The sequence below is a fragment of the Ovis aries genome, chromosome 15 (assembly GCF_016772045.2).
Source record: "Ovis aries strain OAR_USU_Benz2616 breed Rambouillet chromosome 15, ARS-UI_Ramb_v3.0, whole genome shotgun sequence".
NCBI classification, from domain to species: domain Eukaryota; kingdom Metazoa; phylum Chordata; class Mammalia; order Artiodactyla; family Bovidae; genus Ovis; species Ovis aries.
In genome coordinates, this window is record NC_056068.1 from 74,233,844 (window position 1) to 74,249,595 (window position 15,752).

Genomic DNA, 15,752 nt, shown 5'->3' on the forward strand with positions numbered 1-15,752 from the left:
TTCAGCCTTATGTTACTTGACTTTTCAGTGACTCCCTTCTTCTTCAAAAGTTTTTCTCTTGTCATTATTAGTATTTTGACATCACAGTCTCCAGGTTTTCTCCTTCCTCTCTGGCCACCCTCCTTGTTTCATGAAACACTGGCGTCCCTCAGGACTTGTTCCCAGGGCCTTTTCCCCTCTCATTCTGCTTTCTAACCAGATGGTCTCAGCCATGCTCATGGCTGGGCTTTCTACTCCCGAATATACATCCCTACCAGAAGGTGAGCTCCGGACCTGCAGAACCACTTCATGGAGATAACGCAAAGGTTCCTCACACTCCCCCTGCACAAAAGTGAACTCATGACTGAAATCCACGGCCTCATCCTTGTTTCACCAGGTGGTACCACCACCCTAAGTGAAACCCTTAGCTCTCATCCCCAACTCCTCCCTCTTCCTGAAGCCTACAGCCAACTCAGAGGCAAAGCCAGTCAATTTATCTCCTAAACACCTCTCCAGACTATTGCCACAAAGACAGCGGTCCACGCCATCATGGTCTCTCTCCAGAGTTTCCCTGGTCCCCTCACTTCTAGTCCTCTCCCATCCAAGATGCTGCTGCACCTTAAATCCAACTATGTCACATCTCACTTAAGACCTTTCAGAAAAAAAAAAAAAAAAAAAGACCTTTCAGTAGCTTCCACTGCTCTTGGGAAAATATCCCAATAGGTCCTGTGTGGTGCTCTCTGGCCGGACTTGCCTTGCTCACTTGCAATTATTCTCTCCTGTACCCTTGGAGCTCTACCCACTTTAGCCTTCTTCCAGTCCCTCCTTCATGATATTTCTTCTTGCCACAGGGCCTTTGCATATACCCTATGCCGAGAATACTTCAAGTCCTCAACTCCAGTACCTTTACTTAGTAAATGACACGAACTTTATGCCACAGGGGTGTGCAAGATAGTTCATTTGGGGTATGGGAAGAATATAACAGAATTTCATTTTATAATTTATTTTTACATTACTGTTTTAAAAGGTCCACTTTGTGCATGTTTTATTATGTACATGATATCACAGTACATACATATAAAACATACGTATGCTTTGCAAAGAATTGAGTCTGTATGTATAAAGGGTCAGAGAAGGTAATGGCACCCCACTCCAGTACTCTTGCCTGGAAAATCCCATGGACGGAGGCCTGGCAGGCTACAGTCCATGGGATCGCTGAGTCAGACACGACTGAGCGACTTCACTTTCACTTTTCACCTTCATGCATTGGAGAAGGAAATGGCAACCCACTCCAGTGTTCTTGCCTGGAGAATCCCAGGGACAGGGGAGCCTGGTGGGCTGCCGTCTATGGGGTTGCAGAGAGTCAGACATGACTAAAGCGACTTAGCAGCAGCAGTATAAAGGGTATATGCTCAAAATTCTTTACTAAGTCTTCAAATATGTTAAGATCAGAGCACTGATGAGTTATCACTTCTTGAGAGAACTCTTACCTACCTTACCACACCTAATACCATTAGATTTATATCCACTTGTACGACCGTGTAATGAAGCTCTCTACCCCCGAGGATATGAGCTTCAGGAAGTCAAGGGTGTTGTCTGCCTGGTCACTTTGGTGTCCCTAGTGTTAATTCAGTGTCTTGCATGTAATAGGTGACCAAGAAATCTTTTGTTTTGTTTTGAATTGCTGTGCTTGATTTTTATTGCTCTATTGGAGTGCAGTTGATTAAGGCCTCCCTGCTGGCTCTGTGGTAAAGAATCCACCTACCAATGCAGGAGACACACGTTTGATCTCTGGGTTGAAGAGACTCCTTGGAGAAAGAAATGGCAACCCAGTTCAGTATTCTTGCCTGAGAAATCCGATCGACAGCGGAACCTGGCGGCCTACAGTCCATGGGGTCACAAGAGAGTCAGACATGACTTAGCGACTACACAACAACATTGACGAACAATGCTGTGTTAGTTTCAGGCATACAGCAAAGCAATTCAGTTATGCATATTTGTGTCTCTATTCTTTTTCAAATTCTTCTCCCATTTACATTATTACAGAGTAAGGAAGAACTTTTTGAATGAATGAATATCCTAGGATTCAGTTATATCTAAAGGATTCAGATATACCTAAACAAATATCCTAAAGGATTCAGAGATACCTAAAATATACTGAATAGAGAGGCCAGGCACTGAATGTGTTGGGTGTGTTCAAAAGTATTGTCTCATTTAGTCTTTAATATTACTGTGGAGAACCTTATTGCTATCACCTCTGTTTTGTTGGTGAAGAAAGCAGGATTCAGAATGGCCAAGGTCATTTAGCTGGAAGACACTGGAGAGTGAGTTTTGGGGGCTTTCCTGATGGTCCAGTGTTTAAGAATCTACCTTGCAGTGCAGGGACACTGGTTTGATCCGGGAAGATCCCATATGCCACAGAGCAGCAAATCCTGTGCGCCACAGCTGCTGAGCCTGTGTGCCCAGAGCCCAGGCAGTGTGCCTTGCAATAGGAGAAGCCGTCACAAGGAGAAGCCCGTGTACAACTCCCCTGCTCGCCGCAACTAGAGAAAGCCCAAGTGTAGCAGTGAAGACTCAGTGCAGCCGTAAGATAAATAAAGTTGTAAAAAGAAAATAAATTCAGGTTTAGAGTCGAAGTCTAATTTGCTTCCGATTACATCTCAGCGATTTGATCATGAAGTGAACATTTTCGTTCTAGGAGGTAATTTCCTCTTTTACGTGGTCTCAAAGACTAGATTGTTCTTAAACTCATTCTGGTGAATATCCAAATACACAAGTCTACCGAGCAGTGGTTACCAACGAGATACCTAAGCTCTTGTTCCCTCCTTTCCATCCTCTGATCCTTCGTCTCTCTGAGTTTGGTAATGAGGCTGTTACATGAAGAGCAAGAGTCACGTTGCTGCTTAACAGCTTCAGCCTACTCTCGAGGTAAGCAACTCATCAGATGATGCCTCTGCAGGGAGTACGCCCCAAAGCCCTGAGACCACGTTGATGTTTTCCCAGGCAGTTTCGTCTCTTCTCGTGCCCTTGCTGCCTTCACTATATGTCTCTCTGGGAGCCTCGCCCTTTCTTTGCGAATTGACTGTGCTGGAAACAAAAACACAATCTAAGGTGCTTGGGGGGTGCACTGTGAGAAAGGATGGGGGTGTCGGATATGAAACACAGGAGTTGAGAGCTCACTGAAGTTATTCTCAGCTTCATTCTGCAACTGTTTCCTAATAAATCATCTAGTTGCCAACCAAACCACTCTTCCCCAACCTTCTCTTCTTCAAATGGAATTCTCTTGAAAACATCCTTCTTTCTTTCTTTCTTTTTTTTTTTTTTTTTTTGGCCACCCCTCATGGGAAGGATCTCAGTTCCCCTACCAGGGACTGAACTCAGGCATAGCAGTAACACCGTCTAATCCTATCCACTAGAACACCAGGGAACTCATGAAAGCATCAATCTTAATTCTGTTTGAAAAGCAGTCTTCACTATCCTGCCTCCGTAACTCACATCCCTTTCATCAGGCTACTTTTAGCAGCAAGTTCAAAACTGTGTGGTTTATAATGATTTTCCAAGTAAAATGGGCTCCCCCAGGGTATTATCTCATTGGTCTTTGCAACCGGAGATTTTTAAAACTGTTTCCACTGTCAGCTGTGTGATCGGATGCTTGAAGGGCAAGAAACCAATAGAAAGTGAGGACTCCACACCCTCCAGGCTTGTCTTGATTCCCTGCCTTGTCACTGGAGGTGAACAGGGATTCTTCCACAAGCTCAGCACCTTCTCCTGCATTTCTGTGCTTGTGATTTCTATGTTGGCTGCAAGCAGAGGCGGTGGCCCCATGAGTCTCCTCCCCATTCATCTATCCATCCATCCAATGACTCACACAGTCATTTAGTGTTTCTCCTCACTTCTCTTTCTCTCTGCCATCCTGCTCAGTTTTTCTATGAAGGAACAGTACATCTTGGATTAATGAGAGGAGGGTGGGCAGAATCAATGAAATATATCAAAGTACCCCAGGGTCTCCGCCAGATGCATGAAGACTCAGTTTCACAGATTTTCCATGGGATGCTCTTCCCCTTCTCTCTCTCGTATATACATGTATACATATTCACACCCACGTATGCACATATTCATATATGCAACCACCCCTCATCCTTTGACTCTAATCTGTTCATGGAAACAAGCCTGCCAGGCCAGTGAATTCCAGAGAGCAGTCACTTGTATTTCACTGTTTTAAATGGGAAAAATTAAAATGCATTCTGAGTCCACCCCAAACATCGGTCAGGCTCCCAAAATATTACTGTAAATAACTGCAACGCCCTTAAACACCATGTAAAACTCTCCTAGGAATGTTCTATAATATGAATCAATTAAAACACCCTTTTCTTAATTAGCACTTGGGGAACGCCTCGGTGGGAAGGTCTATTTTTGTGCAGTGAACAGACCTGGTAAGTGATCAAGGCTCCTCCTCCTGGCATCACGTTGGCCCAGTGATGCCAAGGTGAAGAAATGTCGCTGAGAAGTAGTAAATACCACCTCAACTGGACCTGAGTTTCTAGAGCCCCCAGGAACCTAGGTGAAGCAGATTGGGACCCTTGAGGGACTAAAGCCTGGGGGAAAAGGATAAGGAAGCTGACGATGATAACACGCACGGGGGTCATCCACACAAAGTCTGCTTTCTCCCTCTGACTCTGGAAGGTCGGTCACTTTTCAGCTTGTCTCCTTTGTCTTCTGGGTCTGCGGCTTCCCCATCCTACCGGTTTCTCCCCTTCCTTCTGCCTTCCCCTTAAGCCCCTCTGATTTCTAGTTCGGGTGTTTCTCGCATTGTGCTCTGATGGTCTCGCTCTCTCTCTTCCTGTACTCCAGGCACATGAGAGGAATCTGGGCCAGTATCTGAAAATCTAAAAATGTCGAAAGATGGAGCGGCATTTTCTGCTGGAGTGAACAAAGGGTGCTAGTGAGCCGTCAATCACATCAAGAGAGGAGCCATGAACCCGAATTATCTCCATGCTAAACCAGAGGAGAGACTAGACAGGGAATAAGACGGGGCAGGTCTGGGACCTGTCACTGAGAAGGACTAATGGACACAGACCAAAGGTCCGCAGTATGTTTCAAAGAGCCTAGTGCTTCCAGTGGGCATATGCTCATCTCCCTGAAATAATCCATGCTGATTTCTTGATGCAAAATTCATACTGTCTTCCCTGTTACTAAGCAACCAGCCCAAACATGTTTACTGTGTAAATTTCTCTGGAGGGCCTGGGGCTGCACCCAGTGCTCGAAGCATGAAGGATGCAAGAGGCACAGAAGCCAGCCAAAGCTTTGGGAAAGGTTTCTGAAGCTGACCTGCAAAGATCCATACATTGTAGACACTTTTAGGCCATACCTGGGGAAATGCAGTGGCTCAAGTAAAATTTTGACTATTTTTTTCCTGCTACTCTCCAGCCTAGTGGTCAAAGATGTGGACTCTGGAGCCCGACTTCCTAAATGTGATTCTCAGTTCTGCTATGGAATAAGTTGCTACAGAGTAAGTTCCATGTGTAAAATGGATGCAATAAGTATGCATATTTCATAGGGCTATTGTCGGGCTAAAAGTAATATGATTAAAGAGCTTAGAACAGCGCCTGGCACACAAGAAGAACTCAATAAATGTTACCTATACTATCACTATTCTTTATTACACTATGGAAACGGATATACTTTTTGTTTGTTTATATCAATAGGAGAGTTTATCAGCTGGGAGATCAGCTGAGAAATCAATTCTTTAAAAGGACTGAGAATCCAAGGAGGTCAGGCCTTCCGGCAGTCCAGGGTCAAATCAGTTCCAGGAGTGGGGTTAGCAATTCATGTTGGCCTCCTGGGATCACTGAAGTACCGGGAGGCCTTGTCAGGGCAGCCAATGAGAACTGGAGACAAGCCCTACTTTGGGGCCAAGTTGGAGGTGCCTATCCTAAGCCCCCCTATATCTCATCTGTAATATGCTTAATAACAACTGCTGGCTTCATTGTCTCCTTCCTCACTTACAAGGAAGAGCATACACCTGTCTTTTTACTGCTATGTCCCAGTGCCTAGAATATGTTCATTAACCTTTAATGAGTGAATTTATTAGCTGCTGAAGTGTAGCACTGGGGCTCTGATCCATCCTCTCTGCCAAGTCTACGTTCAGACAAGTACTCTGAGAAGATGTTGCTCCAGTGGTCTAAGGAAGAGGAAACAGGCGGGAGCATTAATCAGGCCGTGCTGATGTTCCCCAGGCCCTGGTCTGAGGGAGGAGGCAGCTGCAGGAGCAGCAGCAGAAAGCAGACAGGGCCGGGGGGTGGTGAATAGCAGACCACAAAAAGGAGGGCCGTGTCTTGACAACAGCCCCCAAAGCCTCCTATTAAAAAACACTGGCTTGATACTAAAACAATATTCATAAACATTACATCACAACTTGACAGATAAGAACTTTACTGAATTATAACTACGTTCAGAAAAGTACACAAATCATAAATGTAGAGCTGTATATGCTTTCTTTCCTAAAGTGGACACAGCTGTGTAATCAGTACCATGTCAAGAGGCAGAGCTTGTAAACAAAAGCTCTAGAAAGAGAAGCTTCCCCACTGTGCCCCAGGCATTACCTGTCCGCAGCGGAAACCCCAGACATAAATGGGCTTGATTTCAAATCTCGTGGAAATGGAATCTTAACCACGTGCATTCCTTTGTTCCTTTACTCTCTTCTTCAGTGCTATATTCTGATATGATTTAACTCAAAATATACATTGATATCACGTGCCCAGGATCTACCGGATAGCGTCAGAGGTACAAGGCAAATGAAACACACTTCTTAATCTCAGAGAGGGGAAAGACTCTACTATACATATGTTGCTTGATAAAAATATAGCACATATTTAAATTATTTCTTAAAAACATCGAATCTATTAGGTGTTTGCTCTGGTCAAAATGTTTATGCCCCCCGAACAATTCATATGTTAAAACCTAACCTGAAAGGTGATGCTATTAAGAGGTGGGGCATTGGGGTGAGCAGCTGTGAGTATGAAGCCTTCATAAGAGGGATTAGTGCCCCCATAAAAGTGACAGAAGAGAGCTTCCTGCCCCTTCTACCCTGTGAAAAGTGAAAGTGAAAGTCGCTCAGTCGTGTCCGACTCATTGCAACCCCACGGACTGTACGGTCGATGGAGTTCTCCAGGGCAGAATTCTGGAGTGGGTAGCAGTTTTCTTCTCCAGGGGATCTTCCTAACCCAAGGATCGAACCCAGGTCTTAAGCATTGCAGGTGGATTCTTTACCAGCTGAGCCGTCAGGGAAGCAAGCGCAAGAATACTGGAATGGGTAGACTACCCCTTCTCCAGCAGATCCTCCCGACCCAGGAATCAAACCAGCTGGGGTCTCTTGCATTGCAGGTGGATTCTTTACCAGCTGAGCTACTGGGGAACCAGGTGAGGTTACAGGCAAAAGTCTAGGAAGCAGGTCTCCACCAGACACTGGGTTGGCCAGAGCTTTGATCTTGGACTTCCCAGCTTCTAGCTCCATGAGAAATAAATTTTTGTTTATAAGCTACCCACTCTGCGGTATTTTGTTATAATAACCTGAATGAACTAACACAGTGTTCCATCAAAAGTCACTTTGCTTCACAACTCTGTTGGAAAGAAGGTAGGATTTTAGAGTCTGGTAGTAAGTAGCAGTGGGAGCTGGGCGATGTCGATAGAAGAGAACCTGGGGACCACTGCCGGGGGGCCCTCGGAGGAAGCCTTTGACCACATGTTAGCTTTAAGGGGACAGCAGCAGGGTTACTCTGGGAACCTCTGAGATGCATCTGAGAAGATTCACATAAGGGGACAACAAGATAAGCGCCAGAAAGAAAAAAGCTTTCTGAGAACAGAACCCAAGTCACGCTGAGGCGTCAGGGGCACCGAGCCCTGGGGAAGGACAGCTCCCCCCCTTGCTCAGTAGTCATGTAGGTTCACCAAAAGGAGGGCTTCGTCTGCAAGGACCCAGAAATGCAGTGAGTGGCAGCCTGTGCAGACAAGCATGAAAAGGAAACTGGGGGATGGAACCAATGGGTCTTGCTGCCTGTCACTAATAGGTTCAGCAGCAGCAGTGAATTAAAAATGATCACACACACACATCCCACATCTGACCCTCCGCTGTCTCATGGCTCAAGCATTCGGCCATCACTGCATAATAACCAAGCTTTGAAAGCTGGGCTGATAACAGAGAATGGGGTCGCAGGTGATGCTACCAGGTGACAAGGACGGCGCAGTGAGACTGAATCCCTCTCCCCCTCCATAAAGGACTGCACACAAGGGGGTGGAGGGGGTGAGGGATTGTGTAAGAAGGCAGGATAAAGGGTCCATGATGTACATTTTGGAAAAACCAAGAAAAAGAATGAATTGGAGCCAGCTGGAGGCATGAACAGCAGTGAGAGTTTGCACCTCAGCCGCCTCCCACTTGGCAGAGACATTGGATGAATTTCTACGGTTGTTTAGAGAAGCCTATGATACCTCCTCCGAGTGCCTGAAAAAGCAGCAAATAAAAGACACAGGACTAAAACAGTCCACCTAATAAAATCAGTCGGGGAAACAGCTACACATGTGCCTCTTTATTCTTTCATTAAATGAAAGGATCTCGCGGGAGATTTAATAAGTACATAATTTAGAATTAGGGATGAGCATAAACCCTGTCGTAAAGCATCTGCCACAGCTGTGAGGTACTCTGAAACTACCCGTGATTTCCCTTGAGGACCAAGTCACAGATATTGTTCATATTCCTGTGACGTGGTGTTTATACTCCTGTTTACAGAAAATGCTAAGTTTCAGGTAGAGGCTCATGAAAAGGGAGAGAGAGTTTTTTCCTCTCCAAGACCATGAACCCCTTCCATTTTAGCTACAGACTCCTTGTTGGGATCTGTGGATCTCAGGTGAAGAACCCGCAAGGAAAACTTCAAGTTCTTTTCAAAAGCACTATAAACTTTAACTTCAGCTGACCACTCATCGCCAGAAATTAGATTCCCCAGGCATAGGTAACAAATCCAAGGAATTTTTTCCCCAGTTCTCCTGGTTACAGGAACCTAGAGCCCTCTTCCCCAGCCCCAACACCCTCTCTGTTTAAGAAGCATCTTCCGAGAACCTTCCTTACCAGACTCTTCTCTTTGACAGCATGTGCCAAGCCCATCGCCCTGCTGCCATCTGCCCTACCACCACCTCCCTTTACTCTTTTTGAAATGTCAACACACTGTCTTTTTTCTCTGTGTACTTTATCTGGGTCAGCGGCTGAATCAGTCTGAGCACAATGGCAAGCCAAATCAACATTGTGAGATCTCAACTTCATCACGTTCACACCTACAGATTCATATCCAGGTGCTCAAATCCTTGTCACTGAGGGAACCAAGTGAGGGATGTGAATGGATGGGTCTCACGTATCAGCAGGGGCTTCCCGGGGGCTCAGCATCAAAGAATCTGCCTGCAAGGCAGGAGACGCTGTTTTGATCCCTGGGTCGGGAAGATGCCCTGGAGAAAGAAATGGCAACCCGCTCTACATTCTTCCCGAAATCATCCCATGGACAGAATTAGCCTGGCAGGCTACAGTCCATGGGGTCACAAAGAATCGGACATGACTCAGTGAGCGCGCACATATCAACAAGCATTTATTGTGACCCTGTGAGCCGGCTCTGGGTTGCAAAATACATCTACATTTGAAGAACTCAGACAATAATCCCCAACGGCTGGGCATGGGGATGCGTTACTATGGGTCAATAATTTCTCACTGGGCACCTACTAGGTTTCGGACACTGAGTAGGTGCTGGGAATGAATATTGTAAGCAAGCAGATACGAAAAATCACACCCAACGGTCACAAACGCTACAAACAGAAATAAGAAGGAATAGTATGGAGGGTGTAATGGGGGAGGGGGGCTTTGTCACACGTGGCCACGGACAGAATCCTCGCCCTGAAGAGGTGAAATGCAAACAGAAGGAGGCCCACACGATGAGGAGGAGCCATCTCTGTGAAAAGTCAGAGGAAAATGGGAGGGGTTGGCGTCTTCAAGAAGGATAAAAACCCAGGGGAGCTGAGACCGGCTGGGAGGTGGGGCGTTCACATGAGCTTGGCTGGAGAGGTAAACACGGGCCACATCAGACAGGCGAGGCTGTGGGGTGGAGTGGCTCACAGCACGGACTCCAGAACCAGACCAGCTTAGAATCAGGCTCTGAAACTTCTCGGGCTGTGTGGCCCTGGGCAAAATCACTCACCTCTCTGAACCTTCATCTTTAAGCTGGGATCATCATCTACGTCTGTCACTGAGTGTGGCTAAATGCATTAGGTGTAAAGCACTTAGAAGAGAGCCCAGCCCCGGCAAGTGCCAGGCTACAGTGGCTGTGGTCTGTTCAAAAGCTCAGTGAGAAGCTGGGGAGGATTTTAAGCCTGGGAGACGCAGGATCTGGTTTGTCTTTAACAGGTCATTGGCCGCTGCTTGGGCTACTGGTCCTCAGGAAGACAAAGAGCTGGAAGTGATCCCGGAGGTCATTTGCACCAACAGGGCCCTAGTGATTCTTTCCGGGAAGTCGGGGGAGGGGGCCGGACAATGCCTGAAGAGCTGCCACGGTGAAAGGCAGAAGAATGAATGGCTGTCCCTCAAGTGTGCCGAGTGGGAGAGGAGGTTGGGGCCTCCATGTTTGGAGAAGAGCTTGTCCAGCAGCCCCCCACCCTGGACCCCCTCCCAGGCCCCGTGGGGAGCCCGCTGCTCCCATTTCAGACGGCTCTGGATCCCACATCGCCCTGCCCAGCTGACCCCGGATCCTGCCAGCATGAATGTCACTTTGCTGGGATCCTAAGTGCCTCAAGGACAGCAGCCATTTCCTTCCCTCTCACAGTGACTGACAGGGCCCCCGCAGCTGGGCCTGAGCTTTTGAATAATTAATTGGCAAAAGGAAGGCGGAGGCAGGGCTCTGTAGTGCCGCTCCTGGAGCTCTGAGCCCTGGAAGGAATCGAGGGGGCCCAGGGAAGTCGTGAAGTCACCTCTCTCTTCCCCAGGTGGGGCCTGCCTTCCTCCAGTCTCTCCCTTTCCCCGGGGTCTGCAGAGGACATTTCACCTCTGCCACTTTGGGGATGTGTCCTGGACTTCACAGCCCACATAGGGCAGTCCTCCCAAACCTTTCTCAGACCCCCTTCGGCTGCACTGTACAATGGGGACCCCACCCATTTTCTGCCCAGAGAGGCCCTGGGGGACGAGCTCATGTGGAGATAAAAGCCCTCCGGTCTCCAGAGACATCTGCAGCCACATCTTTGGGGAATGGGAGGTGGGAGGGGGGCTCAGAGATACTCCCTCAGGCTGGCTGGAGCTGAGGGCCGCTGGGAGCGGGTGAGCGTCCCCCAGGCCCTCCATACTCACCTGCCTCTCCAGACCCCAGCACCCCCCCGCCCAACCGCCCCCTCCCCCGCTCCCACTGCAGCCCCCGGCTGCCACCCTCTCTCTCCCTTCTTAGCTCGGTCAGTGAGTTCCCCTGAGCCAGCGGCACAACGGCCTCACTCTGCTCTCTGTCACCCTTTCTCTTCTCCCCAGTTCCTGGAGCTTCTCCTTCTCGGTCATTCCCCTCTTCCTCTCCGCTAAGCCTCGCAGCCCCCTGCTCCAAACCCTCACAGCCTCCCTGTTTTATTACTCCCCCCGGCCCCCAACTCGCCTCCCAGCTCCTATTTCTATCCAAGCCCCCTTTCCCACTCACTCCCATGCCCGTGCCTTAGGCTTGCTGGCCCCTTTCCTCCTGTACCCTAGTCACCCCCCCACCCCCAGGCCTTTGGGACCCCCTGCCCCAGGCCCAGGGCCTCTGAACACATCCGCTGTCCAAATCCGTCCGCTGTCCCCACTCCCAGCCGGGCTCTGTCGCGCAAAGAAGAACGCCAACCATTCCTTCCCATCCACTCCCCCTGCGCAGCGGCCAGGGAGACCCCCACCCGAGCCCGGGGGAGGCCGAGGCCCGCGGCCGCTCACCTGTTGGGCGGACCGCAGCACGCTGGGCTTCGCCTTCTCCGGGTCGGGCTCCAGGTCTCGCTGCAACACTCCCTTCTTGGGGTGCATGTGCCGGCACAGGCAGGTGACCCCGCACAGCGCGAGGATGCTGGTGGCCGTGCCCAGCGTGGCGCCCAGCGCGATCACCGGCACCGACAGCACCATGGTGCCCCGCTTCCCGCACCGGGCTCGGTCCCGCCGCCGCGCGCCTCCCGGGCCTGGGGACCAGGCGGGCCAGCCGCTCTCCCGCCGCCGCCGCCGGAGGGGCGGAGGGGCGGAGGGGCGGAGGGGCGGGTAGGGAGGGCGGCCCGAGGACGTCAGAGCGGGAGGCTGGACCCGGAGCTGGCTGGCGCGGCACCGCGTCAGCCCAGCACGTGACCCGACCCCCCACCCCGGCCCGAGGCGGATCCGCTCAGGTGGAAGGCACCTGAGCGCATCGTCCTCTCATCTCGAGTCACCCTTAACGCTTTACGCAGGACACTTGGGTTCAAGAACAGGAGCTCGCCAAGGTCACACTGTGCCTTAGGTTAGTCGGCAAACCAGGACTCAAACCCTGGCCTGCGGCTCTGTCTGGATAGGAGGTCGTTTTACCAGACTACTAACTGGTGCAGAGAGCCCTCTCCTTGGAAAAGACCCTGATGCTGCTGGGAAAGATTGAAGGCAAAAGAAGAGGGCAGCAACGGATGACACGGTTAGATAGCATCATCAACTCAATGGACATGAATTTGAGCCAAGTCTGGGAGATGGGGAAGGACAGGGAAGCCTGGTATGCTGCAGTCCAGGGGTTTGCAGAATCTGATACGACTTAAGGGCTGAACAAAAAAGCTTTGTTCACCCTCTGGCCAAGGAGGCTGGAAAATCGAGGCTTGCAAGAACTTTTTCAAACACAAAAAGCTGGAGATTTCCCATCTCCTGAACTTGCCATGTGCTTACTACCAGGGAGAGGGACTGGTGACCAGGGAGAGGGCACTGATGCCGTGTCTGGGGTTGAGACTATACCTATATTGTCCTGGAGAGGATGATTGCAATGAGTCTTTTCACATCTGTCTGCACTTCCTTAGCCATGAGATTGGCATGTATTCTCATCTCCATTTACAGATGAGGAAGCCTAGACTCAGAGGGGATGTGGGGCAGGTTGAAAAATCCAAACTCAAGTTTGCGGGATTCAAGTCCACCCTAAAGGAAAGGACTTACCTTAGAAGGATAAACAGTATCAAATGCAGCAGCTAGGAGTCCATGCTTTGATCCAGAGAAAGAAATTTAGTGTGCTTCGAGTGAGGGAAAATTAGAATTCCAGGCATGAGGAGGGTTGTCTCAGATCACAAACAGGGCTTTCCAGTGATTTTCATTATGTGGAATGTTTCATTTAATTCAGCGAGCATTTGCTGTGAGTCGCTGGTGATTTCGTTTCAAATAGGGTTCTAAACTTCCCATGAGGCTGATGACTCCCAAATCTATGATCATTCTAGCCAGACCTTTTCAGTCGAGATGCCGACGTGACCAATATTTGATACCTCCCAGTGTTATCCATTTCTGCATAATAAACCCGTAACTTAGTATATTAGAGGGCTTTCCAGGTGCCTCAGTGGGTAAAGAATCTGCCTGCAATGCAGGAGATGTGGGAGACATAAGTTCAATCTCTGGGTTGGGAAGATCCCCTGGAGAAGGAACCCACTCCACTATTCTTGCTTGGAGAATCCCATGATTCTGGTGAGCTACAGTTCATGGGGTTGCAAACAGTCGGACATGACTGAAGCAGCTCAGCATGTAGTGGGTTAGAGCAATTCTTTTGTGACTTCTCATGTGGTTTGTGCATTGACTGGGCTCAGCTGGGCAGTTTTCCTGCTCAACATGGTATCTCCTGGGACAACAGTCAGCTGGGCTGAAACATCCAAGATGGCATACCTCATGGCAAGTGGTTGGTACTGGCTACTGCTCAGGACACAACTGGGCTGTGTATGAAGCACTTGGGTTCTTCCTTACGCGACTGGAGCTTCTCACAGCACCGCAGCCAGCTTCCAAGAGGAAAGAAGGAGAAATTTCCAGTTCTCTTAAGGCCTGGGTTTGTCAGTCCGAGAACATCATCTCTTTGGTCAAAGCAATCATCTCCTTCTAATCCTTTCTCTCAGTTCAGTTCAGTCGCTCTGTCATTTCCGACTCTTTTCGACCGCATGGGACTGCAGCACGCCAGGCCACCCTGTCCATCACCAACTCCCAGAGTTCACTCAAACTCATGTCCGTTCAGTTGGTGATGCCCTCCAACCAACTCATTTCTCTACAGGGCATCAAAAGGGATGTTTCTGAAATGCAGAGCTGATCTTGTCACTCACACACATAAAAGCTTTCACAGTTTCTCCAGTAATAAACCCGATAGACTCCAGTTGAATCCAGAGCCCTTTCTGATGTTATCCCAGCCCTCTACACACTTCCCAACCTTCCCTCGAGCCCCAGACACTCCTGGGGACAATTGAATTCAGTCAGCAAGTGAATATCTATAGAGCTTCCACACTGTCACCTATGGGTATGTCCAGCAGGCCCTCAGTAACTGCTGAAAGGGTGAATGGTTCACCATCTCATGTAGGACTTCCAGTGACTTGACAGGAATCCCATTTGCTAAATGAGCTCCATTTGATTAAATGGACTCTTCTGTAAGTATTTATTTTGTGCCTGCTGTATGCCCGGGCTTATTTTCCTACAGAGCTTCATTTGCTGCCATCTGTGGAGCTGAAGTGCTTTATTCTCGGGTGATAGACTTAGCATTCTCTCTCATAAGAGCTTCCCTGGGAGGCTTTCTTGGCTCCTGAGCCTGGCAATGCAAAATGTCCTGGGGAAATAAGAGGTTTAATTAATGCTGTCAGTCTGGATTTCCCATGCCTGAGCTGCTCCCCTGGGAGACCCTCAATGCCACCTAACAAGATCTGGGGTGGGGGTGAGGAGAAGGAGGAAGAACACTTACTATCAGGCATTTTCTGATGGGGATCAGACATCTGTCATGTGGCCCCTTGTTACTATGGTTACTGAGATGTTAGCAGCTGCAGTGACCTTCATTTCTAACAGGAAGAGGGACTCCAGTCCAAGAAGAACAGAGTGCCTTTTGCCTCTTTCACACACAGTGAACCGAAGGCAGAGCTCAGCTAGACCTCTGGAGATTTGAGACCCAGTTAAGTCATTAGGGCCCTGGGTCACCTTGGCTACATCTCATCAAAGATGTGACTTTTGCTTCTTGGTTACTGATACCCAGGCAGCAGCCTTTAACGACAACTCTCTAAGAAAAGGCATTAGTGGGATCCTTTGAAAAATGAGATCATCACTATTGAGAAAGGCAGTTGACAGAGTGGAACACTAAGACAGCCTGAGGATGAGGTTTGCAAATAATTGGAATGCTGGGACCACCAGAATGCCAAGGGCAGACAGAGCAAGATGTTCGGGTTTGGAAGCGGTGGTGGTGGGCGGGGGGCACTTCTGGAGGGCTGAGGAGATCCCTGAAGATTCCCCAGCCTCTTGATGAAATGCCATTGTTATTTTGATGTACATTTTACTTGTTGGATGTTGAATTTTGTTAAGTATTCTGAGTAATTGCTTTGAATTTTTAAGATATTAAAATGCTTTTAACTTGGGGGAAGGATTTCAAATATAGGAGGTACTCTTATTTAGTAAACATTTATGATGTCTGCCTATAGTGCTGGGCAGGAGGGAGGAAACTTATAAGCAGAACAACTGAATTTTAGCATCAGAAGGATTTCAGAGATCACTGTGTGGAATTCCTTCATTTTACTAAGAGGAAGCCTGG

General features: G+C 48.8%; 1 protein-coding gene across 1 annotated transcript in view; it reads right to left on the reverse strand.

The window, feature by feature from the left end:
* Positions 1-12,246, reverse strand: part of SYT13 (synaptotagmin 13) — a 43,287-nt gene extending 31,041 nt beyond the window's left edge. The window contains exon 1 of the mRNA XM_027979653.2: positions 11,945-12,246. Within this exon, the coding sequence (XP_027835454.1) occupies positions 11,945-12,127 (183 nt within the window). The 5' untranslated portion in view covers positions 12,128-12,246. The remainder of the gene's footprint in view (positions 1-11,944) is intronic.
* Positions 12,247-15,752: the final 3,506 nt, after the last annotated feature.